The sequence below is a fragment of the Rhipicephalus microplus genome, chromosome 3, assembly GCF_043290135.1.
Source record: "Rhipicephalus microplus isolate Deutch F79 chromosome 3, USDA_Rmic, whole genome shotgun sequence".
NCBI lineage: Eukaryota > Metazoa > Arthropoda > Arachnida > Ixodida > Ixodidae > Rhipicephalus > Rhipicephalus microplus.
The window spans coordinates 44,176,510-44,197,300 of NC_134702.1; the positions used below are offsets into that span (position 1 = coordinate 44,176,510).

The following is a 20,791-nucleotide window of genomic DNA, read 5'->3' on the forward strand; positions in this document are numbered from 1 at the left end:
GTTTAAGGTTCACTTCTTAAGTGCTTTACAAATATTACAAATAAACTAAAAAATAGATAGATGATTAGATGTGGCTGTACCCTTTAGATCAGGCGGCGGCTGACGCCACCTAGCCGTAATACTTAATAAACTAACCACTAAATTTATCTTTTTTTCTTTTAAGTAGTAAAGTTGGACGGGTACTTTGCAGTGAAGAGTTTAATTGTCACTCGTGCCTTGACTTTAGCCACCAATCAGATAACCTCCTTCTAGTTAAGTCTACCCGCTTAAAGTCTATTTTGCCCTCCCTGTCCCTAAACCCCAGTGCTTTGAAAAACTATGCGCCATCATCCTGTACTATTGGGTGAAGCTCTTTACAGAACATTATCAAGTGTTCGGCAGTTTTTTTTCCTCTCCACACGCACTGCATACTGTGTCCACCCCTTATATATATATATATAAGGATTGTAGCGCCACCACAGTCAACCGCTGTTTGCATGGCTGTCTGTCCACCTATCTTACAATACCGACACGGAGGAAGGAAAGGTGAATACCGAGTTCTACCAAGTGACCGGACAGGCATTGCAAGTTCAAAGGTGGCCTCAGATGCTATGCGCAGGGTGTTTCCGCTTCCGTTTCTGGTACAACCCAGCATGGCGGCGGTGGAATTTCTGCTTTGACTCATTGGCGAGTGCTTGTGCAGCAAGATTGGCGAGATGCCTGAACGGTTGAAGGCTGTGAAATCGCGGACGCGCTGTCCGCGACGTTAGTTGGGCCCAAGTTCGTGAAAATCGCGATCCTCTATGAGCGAGTCGCCGCGCGCTTCTCCCGCGAGTTGACCACCGCACAGGACATCGTCGATCTGGCGAAGTAATTAATTCGACCTCCAACATGACTGACGGCGAAGGCAACGAAATTCGTGTCAAGACGGCCTACAATGGGTGAGACGACGGAGCGTGTTCTTTCCCACTCTTTCGTTTATCATTGTCTTTACGCAAGGTTCGTTGTTTTTCCCTTAAAAAGCAACCCTCCTCGTATCGCTAGGCTGGTCATCGTGATGACCGTTGACACACGTAATCTTCCAACATTTTTGAGTGTCGAACGTCGTATTTTGAAGTGTTTTTCTATGTTGTAACCGCGTATTTTGCTCGCCTCTTTGACGTATTCATGAGCTGTGGGCGATCGTTGTTTGTGTTCCTTTTTTTTCAAGAGAGAAAGACGTGCTCCCTGTAGGGCTTAATCGAAGTCGCGGCTTCTGTCATTTTGCCTGTTTTTTTTTTCCTTTTCTCGTCGGGCTCCTGTCACGCTATGCACAGGCGCTCGCCCCGTGCGAGTCAATCCGGGGGCTTCTTTCTACTTATTCTCCACGCACGCAGTGAACGTCTCGCTGACGGCAGCAGCCGGACTCGCTCGTGTGCGCTCGTAATAGACGGACGTTGATTCTCTTTTCTTTCTCTCGCATACTTTTTCTCCGGCTGGACTACGATCGTCGCGCGGCAATTAAGGACGGCTGACCTCGAAAAAGTGTCGCGCCGTTCGCTGGCTCGCGCGCGCTGTTGCTTCTACAATGTTATGCGGTTATGTCATTCGCAGCACCATTCTTATTACGCCGTTCCGACCTCGCATTAAACGCTGCCGCTAGCGCCCGAAAGAAATTTTCTGCATTTCGCAACACCACGTTCGCGCGCATTGCTCGCCAGCGAACGACGATACCGCAGTGCTATCACGCGGGCGTCGACAGTCCGCCGATTGTTTTTCAAACTCTCTCTCTCTCTCTCACAATCCTGGCGTGCTTTGCAGTGTTTTCTTGACGTACGATGCATGCGTTCCGCGGCGAGCGAGTTGGCAGCCCTTGCGTGACGCGGCGACGGCGCTACCCGTTCTTTTATTTTCCTTTTCTGGGTTTCGACGCGCGTGTTTGTGAAAATGGAATTCGTTCCGGTCACGGCCCCAACCGTTGTTCATTGTGTTCGCAGCAGCAGCGGTGGCCACCGCCGCTTCCCAACGCGCAGCTGCCGCTGCTCGTAACGGTCCTTCGGCTAAAAGAGAGCCTCCGCCGCTTCTTGATCGTCTGCTACCTTAATCGTCTGCTACCTCGATCGTCTTCTCGCGGTGCCCCGTCTCATCCGACCTCTTTCCTTCCTTGTTTCTTCTCGCCTTGCCGATCTAACGCACTTCTTTTTTTTTTTTTCCGGCCCACACACACCGACTCCTGTACGAGCAACGCCTGCAGAGAGACCCGCTGTCGGCAAGGAAAAAAAAAAGTAAAGAGAAAAGAGAAACATGGCTTGCTCATCGCAGCGAGTGTGCGTGCACCTTACCGTTTTCATCCTAGCCCCAACCTGTGTCGCGCGTTTTGTCTTTGCAATTTTATACGTAGCTGCGGCGCTGAAGAAGTGTTTCGGCGTCCGGTTATCGAACAGGTCCGAGCTACGCCCTTTTGAGTGCCTTGCGTGGGCGTTGCATGAATAAGCGCGCGCGCTCACACCCTGAATATCGGCCGCGGCGAAGCCGGGTTTTCGCGTCCTGTGTCACGGCTTTATTTAAACATTCGCTGCTTTGTTTCTCGTGATACGTTCGGGCCGAGTTCCGCGTCTTTTGCGCGTGCAGTGTCCGCTGGAATAACGGGGAACAGTTGTGTAAAACGATGATTCTTTTGTTTTAGAAGCGTATCGATTTGCGCGAGTTGGTGGCAGTTCGTTATAAATTCGCGCATAACATATTTATGAAGAAAAAAAAGGATGACATACAAAAGGTTGGACGTACACAAGTTTGCCTGAACTCCCAAATGCTTTTTTTTTGTTTTAGGTTGTACGCAAGTAACCATTCATCATCATTTTAGTTTGTTTAATTTCAGATAGTGTCAGTAGTGAAATTCATATTTTTTATGCGTAGTTAAAATCGCGCTACTCACCATTTATGCCACAGTAGCTTCGGCCAATGCCTTCATATTTGCCACTATGTGAAACCATGCAAACGCGAGAAAACTGGCGGGACCAAAGCCATGTCAGTTATCACAGATTTGCATAGCCAGTATTACAGTAGTAAGTAAGTAGTATTACAGAATCTGGGCAAACTTGTCACAGTTGAGCATGCTTCCGATTCTGTGTTGTGAAAATGTGTAACAATGACTTTATGATTTGCCTTAAAGCGAGGAAGTGATGTGTCAGTGCTTTGAAATGACAGTAACGTGAAGTAAATTGCATGAAACATAGAAGATTACACATCTTTCTTTTCTGTTGAAGAAACATTTCATTTGGTGTCACTTTAATCATGCATGAGAAGAAAATGTGCCATTGTGCATTAGATGGACCTGTAAAGTGCGAAAATCCTATTGTCTACAAAGAAAAAAAAAGTTCAGAAGGTATTTTGGGTTGCATTGTATTGAAAACATCAACTTGCAAGAAAGACACGTGTGCACGGTTTTAAACCTTTGTTTCATGTTATTTCAGCCCTCGTGGTTGATGTATACACGTCATATAAAAAATGTGATTTGAATTGTGAGGGCATATAGGCCACATATTGTTCGTGCAAATGCTGACAAATCACTTGTGGTTCGTGGTTCCTTCTGTGGGCTAAAAGCGTTTGCTGCTGAAAATTTAATTGGACGAGGTGCACATTTTATTGCATTGAAATCATGCCTCGAGCAGTGCGGACACCAAAACACATTTGAAATTTGTTTTTCTGATAATGGTGCATGTCTTATCACCGATTATTGGACTCAAAGCAGGGTATGGCAAGTTGGAGTGGCCGATTTTTTATAAGTCGTCTCTACAATTGTGTTTTATCTGTCAAGCTCCATACACACTATATCTGTGTGTCATACCAGGCCAACTGTGCACACATCCTTACACTTTCGCTATTTTCATGACACACAGGCGACTATCATCATGACAAATGGCAGTGTCCCACATCTTCGCTGAGTAGTCGACATCGCCCGGGGTTGCCAGTAGGTCAAAAGCAGAGTATCAATCACTCGCAGCTGCAACTTCCGTGGGTCGAAGCGACTCGGACCCCTGCTGCAGTTTACCATTCGATGAAAGTACACAAATCATGACCTTTGCAAATAAAAAAAGCAGATACCTAAAATACGGATGCAAGTTAGTGCTTTCTGGTCCTTTGTTAAGCACTGCGAGCTTCTGTCTCTCGAATACGTTCGTAATCATTGTCGAAGAAACTATTGATAGTTCTTTTAGTTTTCTGTATCATTTCCTTAAATTTCTGTCTTGGTTTTTGTTTTTTTTGCCTCCCTTATCTTTGCATTGCTCATTTTTGTCACATGGTTTACTGTCTCCTTTATATGTTCTCGCACCCTGCACAATAAACACAGTTGGAAGTTAGCGCTCGTCTTCATTTCCATTTGTCGTCATTCTGAGCTCGTGCTATAATAATCGTCACGACCAACCAACTAGCCCGAACCGCCACACTTCCCAGGAAAGGACAATTTTCAGTATTTTAATGTGACAGTTTGTTGACACGTAGGACCGCTAGCTTTCTCAGAAGTCGTTTGTACAGCCTTTCGCCGAAATGTCTGCCTTGTATCCTTTCACCACACCGAAACTCCAGTTTGTCCATAGAGGTATTACTGTTCCTGAAATGTCACGGAAGTGCAGAGCAGCAACACTTTGATTGTACTTAACTCACACATTGGCCGTAAACGTTTAATAAAATTAAAAACACGCTTTGCAGGGAGATCATGGTCATGTACATCGACCCATCCATCGCCCTCGAAAAGCTCTGCAAAGAGATGCGCGACATCTGCAAATTCAACGAGGAGCAGCCATTCACCATGAAGTGGGTCGACGAAGAAGGTACGTTGTCACAACCCCATTGCTGCGAGTCCCGGATAGTGAAAAAATATCGACCTGCAAGCCGGGGCTTTTAGAATCTTGTAGATGTGACCACTCTTTCTTGCTGCCAATCGCGAAGCTGCAAATTCAGTGTGGCTTTGATTAGAGACATGATAGTGCACTTGCGCACCACAGCATGCACACAGGGATAGTAAAGTGTAAGATTTCTTTTTTTTTTTCATTCAACTAGTGGGGAGTAAACTCATCAACTAATGCTGTTTTCTTTTTGTTTGTGTGTGTGCACATGCATATGTACATGTGCACGCATGTGTGTGTGAGAAAGAGGAACTCTGGTAATGACTGTTGGAAGGTAAGCATAGTGTAAACGTATTCAAGAAGCTTTTGACGCATGTTTATGTAGGAAGCTTACCTTGTTTTTTTCTCGATATTTTTTTAATCATTTCTTCATCTTGGGAAAAACTGCTAAAGTGAAGTTTTTTTCTTTTTTACTGGAGTCAGGGGAGGTATATTGATTTCTGGTCTAATATAACAACAATATGTTAAAGTTTTGACAGTGAGTGAAGGCTGCAAATGTGATCTTCCCTGATTTCATGAATACAAGAAACTTTTCCAGATTAACTAGAAGAAAGGCAGCCCTGTACTCTGCAGCTTACCGTTGATATGTTGTGCATTGCCTGTAAAAGAAAGCCTAGTGTTAGTGTCATGAAAGAATTGAACAGCAAGATAACAGAAAGACAGCACTAAAGCACATTTGTTTTTTATAAACTGCACAGGGAAAAAAATGCAAAAAGTACAAAGTACTGACTGTTTGGTTGTTTTGCGGTCTGTTGTATAAGCGGACCACCATTTGAAGCTGCACGAGAAATTGCATTTATATTTGCAAGAGAAGAGCTGTCATCTGAAAAATTACACATGCCGCTTACACGACCGTGCCTGCTTTGTTTAGTTTTTTTTTCTTTTATTTCCGTTCTCAAACCACATTGTTCATTCTACTTGTCCTCGCCTTGCGTTGCAGCGGTGTTGCATGACCTATTTTGTTCTGTTCGTACCGAGCAGCTGCAGCAGCTGCGCATTGTGTCGTCAAAGGGAATAGACAGGCCTTCCCGCCCTGCGCGGTTTCACTCTCCGCTCTGGTAACACCTGCTCGGAGCCCTGAATCGCAGTGTGCCCAGCACGGCATAGTCTAGACACATGATCTGTTCCAGTGTTTCGAGTGACGTGAATGCTGCCTAATGAGCCGTGTCACATTGGGAAAGAAGGTGGAGGAATCTGTTGCGCAGTGTGCCTAGCGTTGCAGCTTTCCAGGCTGCGTTAGGCCTGGAGGCAACGCGGGGGCCTTGTTCAAACGTACCTAGCTTCCTACAAACTTTATTTTTTGTCGATTTGCTTCTTTTCTTGCTTCTATATCATTTGTTCGGCTGTGCAAACTGTGCTATGGAATATCGTCATAGGATTCGCATTTGTAAACACCCAATTGCAGCCTCCTTTGAGTAATAGGGCACTTAACAAGTATAATACATAGGTGTTTGCTGTTGCTCTACGTCGTATTCCTTTACCCTTTACAATGTTCTTTTTTCTTTGTTGCCTTTTGATTAATTGCTGTTTGCTGTGTACAAAACTGGCATGAGGATCTGAAAGGTTATGGATCATTGTATACATCTCTCTTATTTTGTGGCATTCTTTCCTTGCTTGCAATCACGTTCACTTTAGCTGTTTCCAAGCTCTCTTATCCTATCAGGCTTGTGGTTTTGGGAGTCATTGATAGTGCGAGTAATTTATATTGGGAGCTGTTGACTTATAAGCCGATTATTAGTGGGGCTGTTGTTCTTTCGTTTTGAAGTTATACGGCATCAAATTTGATTGAGGTATGTTCGCTGGTCCATGATGTAGGTCGGAGCACACGTGAACTGCGGCTGAATCATTTAGCTTAAATTTTGGTGTGTCTTGCCTAGAGTCACTGCTAGCTTCTATGCAAATAAAACCAGTAGTATGGTCACTTATTCGTATGAAACTTGGAGTTGAAGGCGAGATGTGTAATGTAAAACAAACTGTTTGACTTGTAGCATATATATATATTCACTTCTGGTTTGTGAAAGGAAAAATGGCATGCTCTTGCTTCCTTTTTTTTGTAGGTGATCCATGCACCATATCATCACAGGAGGAACTGAACGAAGCCATCCGCCTTTACGAAGTCAACAAGGACTCGGAGCTCACCATACACGGTTGGTTTGAGAAGCTGCATTACATTGCAGTTACTTCTTGCACAGGATTTATTTATTTCGTTCTTTTGGTTTCTCATTGCACATTGTTTCGTGTCACGCAGTTTTTCCTAATGTCCCCGTGGCTCCTGGTATGCCCTGTGCTGGAGAGGACAGTAAGTTGGTTGTTATCATTTTCATGTAACCTTATCTCGCATCACGGTGTACAGTCATAGACAAAATAAATGTGAACAAGAAATCGTAAAGCAGTGCAGCTTTCTTATGTTGTGTCCCGAGAACACAGTTTTGCATTGATGATCACAAAAGACTGCTCGAAATATTGTTCGATCTTCATGCGTGGGCAAGGTGAAGCTGTATTGATCTTAGAGTACCAGTGAAAACAAAAATGAAACGTGTTTCAAAGTAGAAACTTGAATAGATATAGAACCTGCACTCTCGTCAAGTATTGGCAGATCTTTAACGTATAAAATTCTACTGTAAGGCTCTACCGGACAGCTTATGTTGGCTGCTGGTTCAAAATTGTTTTTCTGATTGAAGCTGTTCGTGTGATTTCACGGGCATTCATCTCAGGCACGGTGGGAAAAATGGAAATTTTCTGCACCACTTACAATTGGGCAAATAGTTTCTGAGAGCACACTTACGTTTTTCTAGACCGCCCGCTCATAAGGCTGTCTTGAATGCCCCTGAGGATGCTGTTGTTGTTTACACGTTTCAGAGAGCATCTACAGAAGAGGGGCTCGACGGTGGCGCAAGCTCTATCGTGTCAACGGCCACATCTTCCAGGCGAAGCGTTTCAACCGGGTATGAAGCTGTCCCACCACTTCTCATTCGGGAGGGAGAGACATGGCTTGCGTGTGATGGCACTTTTTTTTTTTCGTTGGGGCGAGATAATGCTGTTTGCACTTCTCGCCTCTTTAGTACACGTAAGAAAAGACACACAAGAAAAGACACACGGAAGGAGCTTTTGCGTACCTTGCGGTTGTCATCAATTCTCTCGTCTCTCGCAGTCCACCATCTCACTCAACGGAGCCTTACTGCGAAGCTCAGTGTTGAAGGAAAGGGCAGAAGTGGGGGGCTCTCTTATCTCGGTTGCGGTTCCTTTCTCGATTGAGCGTCGGTTCGTGACGAGCTCGCTCCGTGCACGACTCCCCCAGACTTTGCTTTTGTTTGACATGCATGGTGATTGTCGGTGTACGTCATGATACTGATCGAGCTGATAGTGAGTGATAATAGCCTACTTGTCTTTGTTGGAGATTCCTTTTACAGTTGCTGCCTTTTGTCACTGTTCTCAGCTCCTCCTAAACATTTTTTTCTGGGGTAGAAGAAAGTGAAATGCTCGTTACTCGATTTTGATGCACCTCATTTTTATGTCGCACAGTTTTGGGGGGTAAGCACATGAGCTGGCAGTTCTTGGGGGTTCAGAGATTGATCCTGCAGAAAAATGTTTGGCTGCTTTTGCTTTGCAATTCATTCTTGTTGTGACCTGTTATGTTTATCTGTCAGGCAGCTGTATGCTGTTAGATTTTGTAAAGCCAACACTGCACAGCTGTTGTGTGGAGGATATTCAAAGGAGAAAGTTATGTTTTTACACCTCTGTTGCATGACTATCCACTCTTTGTTATTGCAGAGTACTTACGTGTTGCAAAGCAGCAAGGTTACCTATATGTAAAAACAACATTCTCGGCCACATTTTATCAATTCTGTTCTCCTATGCGGGCAGCGTGTTCGGTTAGTCATGTGAGTTTTCCGCAAAATTTTGCTACATTGTGGATGTCTGCTCAACTGAGTGGAAACTGAATTGTGCAAATCAACTGGAACATTGTTTATGCATTTCTTTGACAACTTCTTTGACAAGTAGAAGTTGGACTGACATAAGCACTCTTTGGTTTGATTTCATTCAACGACATCATGAGAAATAATTTAATGCCGATTGTTGCTAAAGCCCATGTTTCGATGAGGAAGCTTGTTTTCTTTATTTCTATGTAAATTTTATATATGTATTGCTGATTTCATTCAAAGATGTTAAATATAATGTTGGGAGGGAGGTTCACTCATGGTCTTGTGCTTCCTATCCATGACATAACTACTAACTACAAAGGCTTTTGTCTATCTGCCTCTTTCCTTGAATGTAAGAAGATGAATGTAAGGGCCCATTTTTATTAATTAGACAACCCCATAATGAAAATGAACAGACTATAAAGCCAAGGAAGGTATAGGGGTTGGTATTTGTATCTTTCAACTTTATTCTACTTACTATACGAGTGTGAAGAAATGAAAGTAGATGAAATGGCGTGCCGCTGGAGGGATGGAATCTGCTGCCTTTGGATGACAAGTCCAATGCTCCATCATTTGGCTACAGCAGCCGTCGTCCTCCTGTCCACAGTGTTTACATGCATATATGCATGTAAACCTGAAAGTGTGAGTCAGGGCTATTCGTAGCCATGATGGCAAGTTTGGAACATTTGTTTTTTGCTGGAATCTCTGAGCACGCGATCTTTTTTACAAACTACCAGCCGAACAATTTATTGCAAAGACCTCCTTCCTTGTACTGAATGTTTTGTATTAGCAGTCAGTACTTGAAAATGCATCTGCTAGTCCAGTGGTTCTCAGCCATGGATGTGTCGGGGATTCCTTGTGGACTGGTGGAAGTGATGGAGGACCCCTTACAGCGGAGGGGAGGGAGTGGGCGTACGTAGGTAAATAACACAACTGAACACAACATGCCACATCACTTCATTTTTGACAGTTCATCAATACGTGGCCCAGTCACGCTTAAAGAAAAAAATTTGGGTGAGGGTTTCGGGGATCATAGAAATGGCTTCGCGGACCCCCATTTGAGAACCACTGTGTTAGACTATGGGGTCATTCGCATATGTCTCACGAGTCCGCAATATTTCTTGCTAGACTCGTGCACTGAGCAGCGTGCCTTGAAGCAGCGCCCCCTCGCTTATGTTTCTGTTGCAGCGTGCGTTCTGCACCTTTTGCCTGGACCGCATCTGGGGGCTGGGCAGGCAGGGCTTCAAGTGCATCAACTGCAAACTCATGGTGCACAAGAAGTGTCACAAGCTCATCAAGCTGGCTTGCTCGGGACCTCTCGTGAGTTTTTCGCACCCATTTGCCTCGTTGCGTTAACAGGATTTTATGAACGTGCGCCTGCAAGGAAGTTTCACTTCGGTTGCGTCAACTAAGCGTCAGTAAAAGAGCATGTATGACGGAGAAGTGCTTATTTGAAAGGGCCACGTCAGCGGGCTTCAGCCAGCAAAACACTCGGTGCACGACCTTCATCCTTGCCAAGGCTCTCGGCATGTGTTTGAGCATTTGTGTGTGTATGTGCTGCCACATGACTGCCAAATACAGTTTTATCAGTGGTAATAGTCTCCTGACTTACCATTTGAAGCCACACTGCAGCATTCACCTGCAGCTGGGTGGCCACAAATATGTAATTAATCATTTGGGGTAATTAAAAATATCAAGCTTTTATACCATAACTGCATAATCTATAGCTATCTAAAGTATTTAAGCATGCAAGTTATACTAGTTGTTTTTGTTTGTTTGCATCAGTACTTGTTTAAAGCTTCCCAGTGTACTGTGCTATCATACAATATGAAGTACTGATGTTCAGTACACAGAGTGTTGTAAAAAACTTGTGATGCGAGCCGCCAGAATGTCCTTCCAGAAAAATGACCAGGACCAGTTTGCTGAGTCGTCTGCCCCCACCACGCCAGCGCCATCGAGGACGAGCGACACAACAAATGGGGGCGAGGTCAACGGTACGAGTTTGACCAGAGGTATAGTCTTGCCTCTTATTGCCCCACATTCATTACCACACTCCCTGATAATCTTTAAAATCATGAAATATAAGAGAAAGTATGAATCACGTTGGTGTAGCATGTAGTTCAGTCATTTGTCATATCTGCCATCTTTTATCATGTTATCATACCTGTTTTTAGAGCTTGTTGATTATTGTTGTACATAGTCATACCAACAACTTTGCAACCCCTAATTTCTTCAAAGTAAAAGACAGAACAGACTTGTAAAGAGCGCAGTCCCCAGCCAATGCTTCATTCATGCTGTTGCAGGCTTGCCTGATTATTTAGATATAACAGTGGCTGCAGTGTTCCCTCCTTAAAATGAATGCAAAATTGTATTTAGTTCCAGTATATGAACATTGCATGGACAGCTTCGTTAATACTTCTTCTGTTGTTTAACCTATGGTGCAAGTCACATGGCAACTAATCAAATGATAACGAATTTTAAAATTAACATATCTGCAGTGAGTATGCACAATGTGTACATAACATCATATCATGCACATCATCATATCGGCGTGATGATGGCTATGTAATAGAATCACAGCATCACACCATGTCTATGCAATAGAAGGACATTTGAGGTTACACTGTCATGAATATTTTGTTGTAAAAAAAGAAGTCTTCAATGGTAATTATGAAGCTAGTTATGCAGAACACCCAAATATATCAAAACAATGCTAATTAGTGGTTGAGCAACCAAGGTTATGTGGTTAACCTTTTAAGTAAGTGCTTTACAATACATATTACAATTTACCAATGTAGGCTGTGAGTTTCCATTGCGAATCAATTAAATCTGAAGCGAGTGCAGAATGCATGGTATTGACCATTAAACTTGTGGGAAAAATGCACTCTTGTTCTGCATAATTTTCTAAGAAAACATTGTCTTGCGCATTGAAGCAGAAGAATAACTTCAATGTCCCATTTATGTTATTTCACATTTTTGGTATAAATACTATCTCAAAACTAGTGAATCCTGAAAATTGGTTCAGAATTGAGACTGCTTGCAAGTTCACCCGCTGGAGTCTGTCACTCCTAATATGTGTCGCAAGGTGATCATTAGCAAATGTTAAGTACCTAATTGCTAATTAATGTAATTTTAACATCTGTTGTCTTCTGCTGCTTTTGAATGTTTATTTTTGGAGTAATTTTTCTCGCTTTTCAGTGAAAAGTGAGCTTTCAAGAATTTTGATCGGTGTTACCTGAAGCAGTCTCTTTACACACTGAATCATGTGTTGAAAATATCTAAGGATTTTTTTCTTAATTAGCATTTTCGCCGTGTGGAGCAATTATTGTAAATCTTGGGGTAAGGTTTTGATGGTGTTTCTAGAATTTTGAAGTCAGCAGGCATGCCCTTAGATATATTTGAAACATTGCCATCAGCAATGTCCCAGGACAAGTTTGTCAAACAAGGAATGCTGCTTCAACCAATGTTTTAGGGAGAGAACTTGTCTTCGTCTCTAGACAGTGACATTCGTTGTTCAACGATTTCTTATCACTTCATGCCTCTATCATTTTCTGAACCAAGGTCTTGTTTCGAATCATAGGAAGCCACACTATGTGAGGTCAGTGTTTACTGATGTACGCTGTTCCTCCTTCTATCTTGTATCTAGCTGGAACTCCAAGGCACAAGACTCATCACAGGGCAGGCTCGGCCATTGAGACAACCACTGACTCTGCCGCCGGCCAGCTGGGCCAAGAAATTGATGACCAAGTTTCGGGAGGCGTAAGTGCTGTGCGTTCAGGTTTTGCAGCAGTTATTCCTGTAAAAGCCTTGTAGCTATGTTTGTAGCATTGTTTTAGGAAGTTTCTTTAGTGTACAGGGCAGTTATAGTGAATGCTCGTTTGTTACACATATAGCAAAGTTGACCATAAGGTCATCAGTTTTATGCACTTCATGATTCACGTCACAGATGTCACAAACTAGTTGCATTTCTGGGCTCCTTTAGAGTAAATGTAGCATCAAGGCTATGGAGCAGATGAAGGCAGCTGAGGTAGAAATAAATTTAATTCTAATGTAGTACTATATGACTGTATGAAACAGCATTGCTGCACTGTTCAAGCACAGCCGAGGGCTGCTGATATATGTTGGAGTAAATTTGCCAACATGTTGTAAGGAAGCCGGTGTCACGAAATCATTTGCTGATGAAGTCATCATCTGGGAATAGTACTGAGGTTTTGCCAGCCAAGAATGGATGATTTGCAAGGCAGCTGTCCTCGAAGTTTTTTTTTTTCCTAACCAAGCACTTTCATTTCCTGACAACCTTTTCTCCTTGTTGTAACCATAAATGCTTTTTTTATGGATGACTTCAAGATATTCATGCCTGATGTGACAAAGGAGCGGGGCACAGGCGGCCACCAATGCACCCTGGAAAGGGAACTCTTGGGAGGATTCTTGCTCACACAAGAACACACAATTTATTTAGATATTTATATGGGTTAAGTACACTAGGCGTCGAGACGTGCCCTTACATGAGACACGACCGGTTGTAACGAAGGCCAAAGAGGGAGTGCCCAGAGCACACGCAATGCTCCTTTTATATCCTCTGTCCATGCACGTGCATCTTGTCCGACGCCGATGCGCATTCCATATGGCGCACACGGACAAATCTCGCGTTTCTGCTGGACGCAGACCGCATTATAAAGGCTCGCAGATGACTGTCTCTTGCAGGGTGGACTCTTGCAATGCTATCTATTACATGCCTGATTCTTGACACTCGGCCTATGCATGTTGAACAAGAAACCTGTCGTTCGGGCGACGTACTTTGACAGGAACTGAAAGCGGCAAAAGTGCAAGGAGTGGGAAGGGCATTCTGTGAATAAGAGCGCTTTGAATAAGAGTGCTGCGAATAAGAGTGCAGATATTTGCAAATTGTCCATTGGACAGCTATGAAACTAAGGAGCCTGTGAGGCCAGTAGTGCCATGGTTAAACATTTGCACTGCAGTTGAGTGCGTTTAGTTAGCAAAGCTGCTTTCCTTATGTGAGGCTCTCTGTGATGAGTATTTCTCCACTTTGAGCGATCTGGAAGCCACTATTGTCATGTCAGCATTGAAGAAACTAAGCTTACTAATTACCCTGGAATGTAAATCATTTTTGCCATTTTATTGCCTTAATATTGCTTATAACAAAAGTTCTGATATAACTGAATGCACCCTGCATTACCAGTGCATTAGTTATAAGTGAGGTTTACTGTATTACCGCTATCAAATGGTGATTGATGCTTTCTGAGCAGTGACTTTCATTTGATAACAACAATAAGATATAATGTATGTACAGTGCTCACAGATTGTTAATCTACATCAAAACTTTAAGTGTAAAGACTGATATGTGCTCAAATTAACCATGTCCTCATGTACCAGCTACGAATTTGGCCACTGGAGGTTACACTGGCTCCAATGTAAGCATCTGAGTGGAAATTATGCCAGTGTGGCACATTGTGAACACAGCATAATCAAAAGTATGTGCATTGCTTAGTCCTAAATTGTTGCGTTTCAATTTGTAATTACTGTGCAAGTTCTAAGAACTGAAGGGACCTCAGCCATTTTGGAATGTGGCACCTTCTCTCCAGAACATTGATTTTTCGAGCAGTGATAGCTTACGTGGCAGCAGTCATGATGTGTGCTACGCAGCACAAAACATTGGCAAAAAGCCGCACTTAATTGAAAGCCTGTCTGGTTTCTATTTAAAAGCATTGAGAAAGTTAACTCATTAGGGACAGAAACAGTACTGCTCGGGGAAGTAGTCAAGCTGACAGATGCAGATGTGGTGTCAGAGGTGCACACACGAGTGACTGCAGAAGTAGTGTGCAGTTAGGAAGCGTGATGACTGCGCATTTTCTTGCACATGCCTGTTTCTCAGTTTTTTGTTGTGCAAGTTTAGCTTTCTTCACTGTTTCGGGGTTTTGTAAAACTTTGTGGTCCGAAGAATCGTCGATGCTTATCGCAATTTCCCTCTTTTGTTCCTTCATTGAAGCAGGTGGAATCCGGTGGCGACTCGTGTCAGTATGGTCTGAAGGACTTTGATCTGATCCGTGTGATTGGCCGTGGCTCCTACGCCAAGGTGCTCATGGTTGAGCTCAAGAAGACCAACCGGATTTACGCCATGAAAATTATCAAGAAGGAGCTTGTCACCGATGATGAGGTAGGCAGTGTTTACGGTCAGTCGCTAAACTTTTCATTCTCAAGCTTGTTTGGGGCCTCTTTCAGACCAGCATGTGTCCGAACCCGGAGACATGCAACTGCTGTAGACGAGCGCAGCATTGCGATTGACGTAGGTTACGTAAGAAAAGCTGATCTATCATCATATATTATGGGCATGCCCCCAGGCAACCTATCTGGGTTGCACAATGACTAACGACGACCATTGGGTCCTAGATGAGCTTTGTCCGGGAAGAGAAACTCTGGGCCACTGGCCTGGCCAATGATGCGAGCACCATTGGTTTACTGGGCGCTGTCTATGTGAGGACTAGTCCTGCCTCTGCTGGCGCTTTACTGCAAGGTTACTTGCTCCTAAAGTTTGCTCTGGATGCATAAAATGCTGATGGGCCTAAAAGAGTTTGTTGTGCAGTCAGCGGTTCTCAGCAGGATCGAGAATTTTCTCTCTCTCTCTCTCTCTCTCTTGCACTGTCGTTTTTTTCTTCCATAAAAGATTGCACCAAAGTTTAAGTTTTGGCACTTTTCACTTGCATAATGTGAAGTTCTCACTATTTTTGGCTTGTTTCACTGACCTTCATTGCCATCATGCCACTTACCATGCCCTGTCCTGTTTTTTTCTTCTTTTCGTTCTTTCATTGACACTGACCATCTCCTGACAATGTGACAAGCATGCTGTATATGGCATAATGTTTATTTTTTTTTAATATGTAAAGCAGCTTGATTTTACACAGTTCAAAATGAGTGGCCAAGTGGTTCAATCAGTTGATCGAATAAACTTGCTGTTATAGCAGCTTTACGACCTTCTGTTTTATCGTTTATGTTTATGATTAATTTAAGTGGTAATCTTTTATACACTGTGTGTTTCTCTGCATGCTGCTGCCAACTTGTGAGCATTTCATGTGTGGGGTGCAGGACATCGACTGGATCCAGACCGAAAAGCATGTCTTTGAAACAGCATCTAACTACCCGTTCCTCGTGGGCCTGCACTCCTGCTTCCAGACAGAAAGCAGGTCAGTCTTCAGGCTTCGTTGGCTTACTTTGTGGGGTCTCGATTGGCGAGTGACACGCCACGCTCTTGGAGTGAACGAACACAGAAGACGCGGTCGGTACAAACCAAACAACACACTTTTTAACTACTTTTGAATGACTATATCGTCCGCCAAATCGATACATCAATTGTTATCAACACGCTAAGTCATCATTACACAACATAACCATACACTCAAACAACATAACACAAGAGCACACAAAAGGCGGTGTCGCCAAAGCTTCACTCACCACGTGGGCCTACCGCAGGCGGCCCGCAGTGCCGTCCACGGTAGACCCACCGGAGAGACAACTGCTCGCGGCAACCGCCACACGCAGAAGAGACTCGCTCAACTTTCGCCCGCCACGAAGGCTTGCCTTCCGCCAGGGGTCACCGCTCGCGTACGCAACGCCACCTACCGCCCGATAGTTGTAACTCGAAATGCGGCTTTTGGGCGAGACACGTGCGCCACGCGGCGCAAACAACTTTGCAGGGGGTGTCAGCACCGCCACAACTTTTATGTGTGTATTGGTCATTGCATCTTCGCTATAGTGGTTGAAACGCAAGAAGAAAAAAACATAGTTGATACCTCTATCATAGGAATTTGTATAACACAAAAGTGAAACGTGTCTCAACACAAGTAATTGAGCTTTGATAAATACGTACATTGATAAATGCATTGATCAATGAGAGCCTGCACAATGTCTGCTGGTGTTAGGCGGCTAAAGAACCGTTTGATGTGGAAGCACCTATATTGACACCTGGTAGCAGATCGCCATCCTGATGACCAACATCGGTAATTAAGATCAAACCTTTGTGGTAGCTGAATCAGAATAAACCCTGACATAGGGAAGGGTGAATCCTGCACAAAGATGGCATCGGCAGGCGTATTATCTCTAGTACGCGATATGGCTCACAGACTTTGTCAAAATTTGTGGAGGGAAACCGCAAAGTGTGCGCTTTGTACTACAGTGGAGCCCACATGTAATGGCCCCACTTAAAACAAACTTTCGCTTAAAACTAACAATATCCGCGTGACCGTGAAAATATACATTAGTTCAATGGCACAAAATCGCACTTACAACGAACGTCTTTGAGCGCTGCTGATCGGTTACAGCGAACGTAGTCAGCGGTCTGCCGACTTCCCGGGGAATCAATTTCGACCACCAATCCGGCATCGGCGAGGTGCCCATACATTCTTATTGCTAAACGCCGACCCTGCCTCCGCGACCCTCTGGTTGCCGCTCTCCCCGACCGCTTTTTGTTACGCACCCTTCCGTCCTTTGTTCTCCCGCTACTCTGAGCACCCTGCACCGACAGACGAGGCCCGTGTTTTCACACTGCCACCGATCTTTCGAAGACCGGTCGACCATCTACCCTGTTTTTGATCGCTGTGGTACTGTAGGTGGCGTCGCCGGCCTTGAGTGACCAGACCATTTGCCGACATCATCGACCACCGACTGTATCCGCTAGTCTGGGTCTAGTCCACGCGCGTACGCTACAAAAACCGACGCTGATAATTCGCGATTCGTTTCGTGTTTAGGACTTGTTCTCGCTGACTTCGCACTCAACTCAGCATGCCTTCCGCGCGCTTGTGGAACCGCAATAACGGCTGTTAATTTACGCGGAACAAATCACGAAATATTGAAGTTCGTGAGGCCACGCAAATCCACCGACGCAACGAAACGATTTTTCGACCACGGCCGCCGATTCTTCAAACACCGCCGCGTGCATCAATTCAGGCGGCCATGCACTGTTTCCAAGTTTTTCTATGTGCAAGTTTCGCGGACCTTTCAAGCAAGCTACCCAACCTGCCTCCTTCCCGTGTGTTTTGGTTTTCAAGGTTGCCCTCCCGCCGCATCCTCCCTCTCTTTATCGCAACTCCTTGCCCTTTTCTCGCAAGTCTGCTCACCTCTCTTGATCACAACGCCTTCGCCAGTCTCGACAGCTCCGCGACGCCCGCCATGCTGGCTCGTTTCTGACTGGAAACGGGCCCAGAGCTGTTCCCCGCGTTCTGGCATGTGTGTTGCGTGTGCGCGTCTTGCTCGCTCTTGGTGTGTGTGTGTGGTCATGATGGCTGACGGGAGGAATAGCATGCTTTTTCTTGCTGCTCAAGAAAAGGTCGAAAGTGTGACCGCTTGGCTTGAGCGTAATCCACGTGTTAGGTGCCGCGTTGCGGAGCACTTGTTCATAGCTGTTGACCACATGGCAGCCAACTTGCCGCTTTGGGCGTCCCGGTATTCAGCTGTGGAGATGGTGAATATTTCGTGGGTGGCGGTGATGGCTACATGCACGGGAAACTATTTTTGCGAGTCCGACTTTGTCGACATCGGGCCCGATGCCGAGCCTGAAGCTTCCAAACTGCGGCAGCGATTTGTGGCAGCGCGTCGTCGACTCCGACCAGGGAGAGCGAGTGGGACATCTGTTGCGATGGTTTAATTACGGCCGATGATGATGCCAACACTGCGGAACCAACCGTGCACGGATTAAGGCATAGTGAATTAAGTACGTCGCGAGAGCGATTTGGAGGAATGGGATTGCGAAAACGAGGAAACTTTGGAGGCAGGGCCTCATGCAGCTTATGCCACAGGCCTCAGCGAACGAGCGCCCTGCCGTTTTAAATGAACTCGAGACTGCTCTTATTGCTTCTTTTCTACGAAACACGTGCATCACAGACTTTTTGGGTCAAAAAAAGTTCGTGTTTTCACTCGCAACTTTTTTTAAAAGCTGCGTTTCATTTACTACAAACTTCGGGATACAGCGAACTGATGCTGCGTCATACTCAGGTTCAATATAAATGGGCTCGGCTGTACTAATTGGGTTACCTGCTATTTTGCTCGCGTATAGACTTCCACACAGCGCCTCAGGTAGGTGAGAGGCAGAGCTCGTAGCTTGAGCCATCAATATGTGAATTCATCCTGCTACATGATGGCATGCCTCCAAACAAGAAAGCACTCAATGAAACTGTATGGAAATGAAATGGAGTGGAAATCAGTGAGCCAGCCTCCAAGTCTCTGAGTAGGGCACCTAGATAGATGCCAGTGTTGACCGAAGAAACACTGGCACCGAGGTGCCCTCGAGGTATGTCCTGCCAACGGTCGTTGGCGTCATAATGCGGTACTTCCCCTATCTAAAATGGCGAAAACTCCCCACGTTAACAAGGTCACTGTGAAAGAGAGAAGTGGTAAAATATGTAAGGTGTGTCTGTAAAGACTCATTGACAACGAGTAAAGCATCCGACTGCCATCGTCACGGCCCGAGGAATTGTGTTTTCGACGCCCAGAACCCTGTCATAAAACACTTTCTTGTTAAAATGTCTGGTTTGCCCAGAGCCGTTACTGTGCCTCCTGCAGAAAATTTGCATAAATGCTAAATCCTGTAGCACTTAGTACTAATTTTTGTGCCATCAAACATTTCTCCAGTGTTTTGGATAGTTGACTTTTCCTTACAAACACACTTTTGTGTGGCTGGTTTTAGGTTGAAAGCTGAACATCCTGGTAAGTTTTGTCGGCGGGAACCGCTCAGCCATAGATGTTTTGGGTGGTAGAAACAAACCATCGACCCTTGATATGCTAGTGTTTACATCAGCCGAGAGAAATGTGCTCATAGTTCTAGTGGAAACGAGCTAACATGACTGTCTTCTGCTTCTGAGGCGCAGTTCTGAAGTGTTTCGATGGGCTGAGCTTGCATTTGTTTCTTTTAGTTTGTAATCAACTGCACTCAGCCTTAGCGGTAGACCTCGAAGGAAAATTATGACTTGGAAGGGGGCTGCCTACGGTTTACAATGATTGAAAGTCGGAAATATTAGGTATATCGTGGTACGAGATATTGTTGAGTTTGTTTCCCGAGAGAATGAGGGGGGAAAAAAAAGGTGCCGCATTTTTGGGTGCTCATCTTCGCCTCACTATTGCTTTTGGGCAATTTGGTGCGATTGCAGTGCTACGAGTAAGGCAGTTTTGGCACAATGCCGAGAACACTGTCGTCTGTCAACAACTCTGGTGTGAGTCACGAAATACTCTGAGAAAGTTAATTAGTAAATGGAATTTGTTAAACGGAACTGCTGCTTAAATGGAATAAGTGCTCCTGGCAAAATTGGGTTCGTGCTTTTATTCTGATCCCTTGTTCATCTTTGAGTAGATGAAACACCTGTTAAATGGAACATATTTTCCTGATCCCTTCAGGTTTCATTTAATGAGAATCTATTTTCAGAATGGATCGTCTGAGAATGTGGTCGAAGTTTTTTCAGCAAGTTGCTGCACAAACAGGCACTTGCCTGTGCCCCGGCAGCTTTTTCATGTTTTCACGGCATATAAGATGAAGTCGTCGCAAGTGTGAAATTTTGCAGGCGTCAAGTGTTGTAAAGTTTGCAATACTGTAAAATAAGGTTACTAAATGAAGACACATTTATTACTTAAGGGATTCAATTAATCCACGCATCAGTATATCTTGCTCTCTTAGCCACTAGTAGACACTACTATCAAAAACAAGTTGTGCACACACCAGCACGCAGTGCACTTGAAAGGGTAATGTCTCAATGACTAAAGGGCTGTTGTTGATATCAGTGACGTTCTAGACATTTTCAAGGGTTAATCTATCGTTCTGGCACGAATATGTTACTAAGCTCGTATCTGTGTTTACAGGTTGTTCTTTGTGATCGAGTTTGTGCGGGGTGGCGACCTGATGTTCCACATGCAGCGGCAGCGTCGCCTGCCGGAAGAGCATGCCCGCTTCTATTCGGCTGAAATCTCCCTTGCCCTGAACTTCCTGCACGAACGGGGTGAGTACGTCTT

At 44.6% G+C, this 20,791-nt stretch overlaps 1 protein-coding gene across 3 annotated transcripts in view; it reads left to right on the forward strand.

The window, feature by feature from the left end:
• The first annotated feature begins 681 nt into the window (after nucleotides 1–681).
• LOC119175742 (protein kinase C iota type-like) overlaps nucleotides 682–20,791 on the forward strand; it is a 44,291-nt gene continuing 24,181 nt past the window's right edge. Inside the window, exons 1-11 of one of the 3 annotated variants that reach the window (XM_075889360.1) lie at nucleotides 682–920; nucleotides 4,669–4,790; nucleotides 6,923–7,012; nucleotides 7,114–7,164; nucleotides 7,725–7,810; nucleotides 9,974–10,105; nucleotides 10,686–10,797; nucleotides 12,432–12,553; nucleotides 14,796–14,960; nucleotides 15,887–15,984; nucleotides 20,642–20,778. In XM_075889360.1, the coding sequence (XP_075745475.1) occupies nucleotides 871–920; nucleotides 4,669–4,790; nucleotides 6,923–7,012; nucleotides 7,114–7,164; nucleotides 7,725–7,810; nucleotides 9,974–10,105; nucleotides 10,686–10,797; nucleotides 12,432–12,553; nucleotides 14,796–14,960; nucleotides 15,887–15,984; nucleotides 20,642–20,778 (1,165 nt within the window). In that variant the 5' untranslated portion in view covers nucleotides 682–870. Of the gene's footprint in view, nucleotides 921–4,668; nucleotides 4,791–6,922; nucleotides 7,013–7,113; nucleotides 7,165–7,724; nucleotides 7,811–9,973; nucleotides 10,106–10,685; nucleotides 10,798–12,431; nucleotides 12,554–14,792; nucleotides 14,961–15,886; nucleotides 15,985–20,641; nucleotides 20,779–20,791 lie in introns of all 3 variants that reach the window. The other 2 variants (XM_075889361.1, XM_037426695.2) reach the window with 2 other exon arrangements.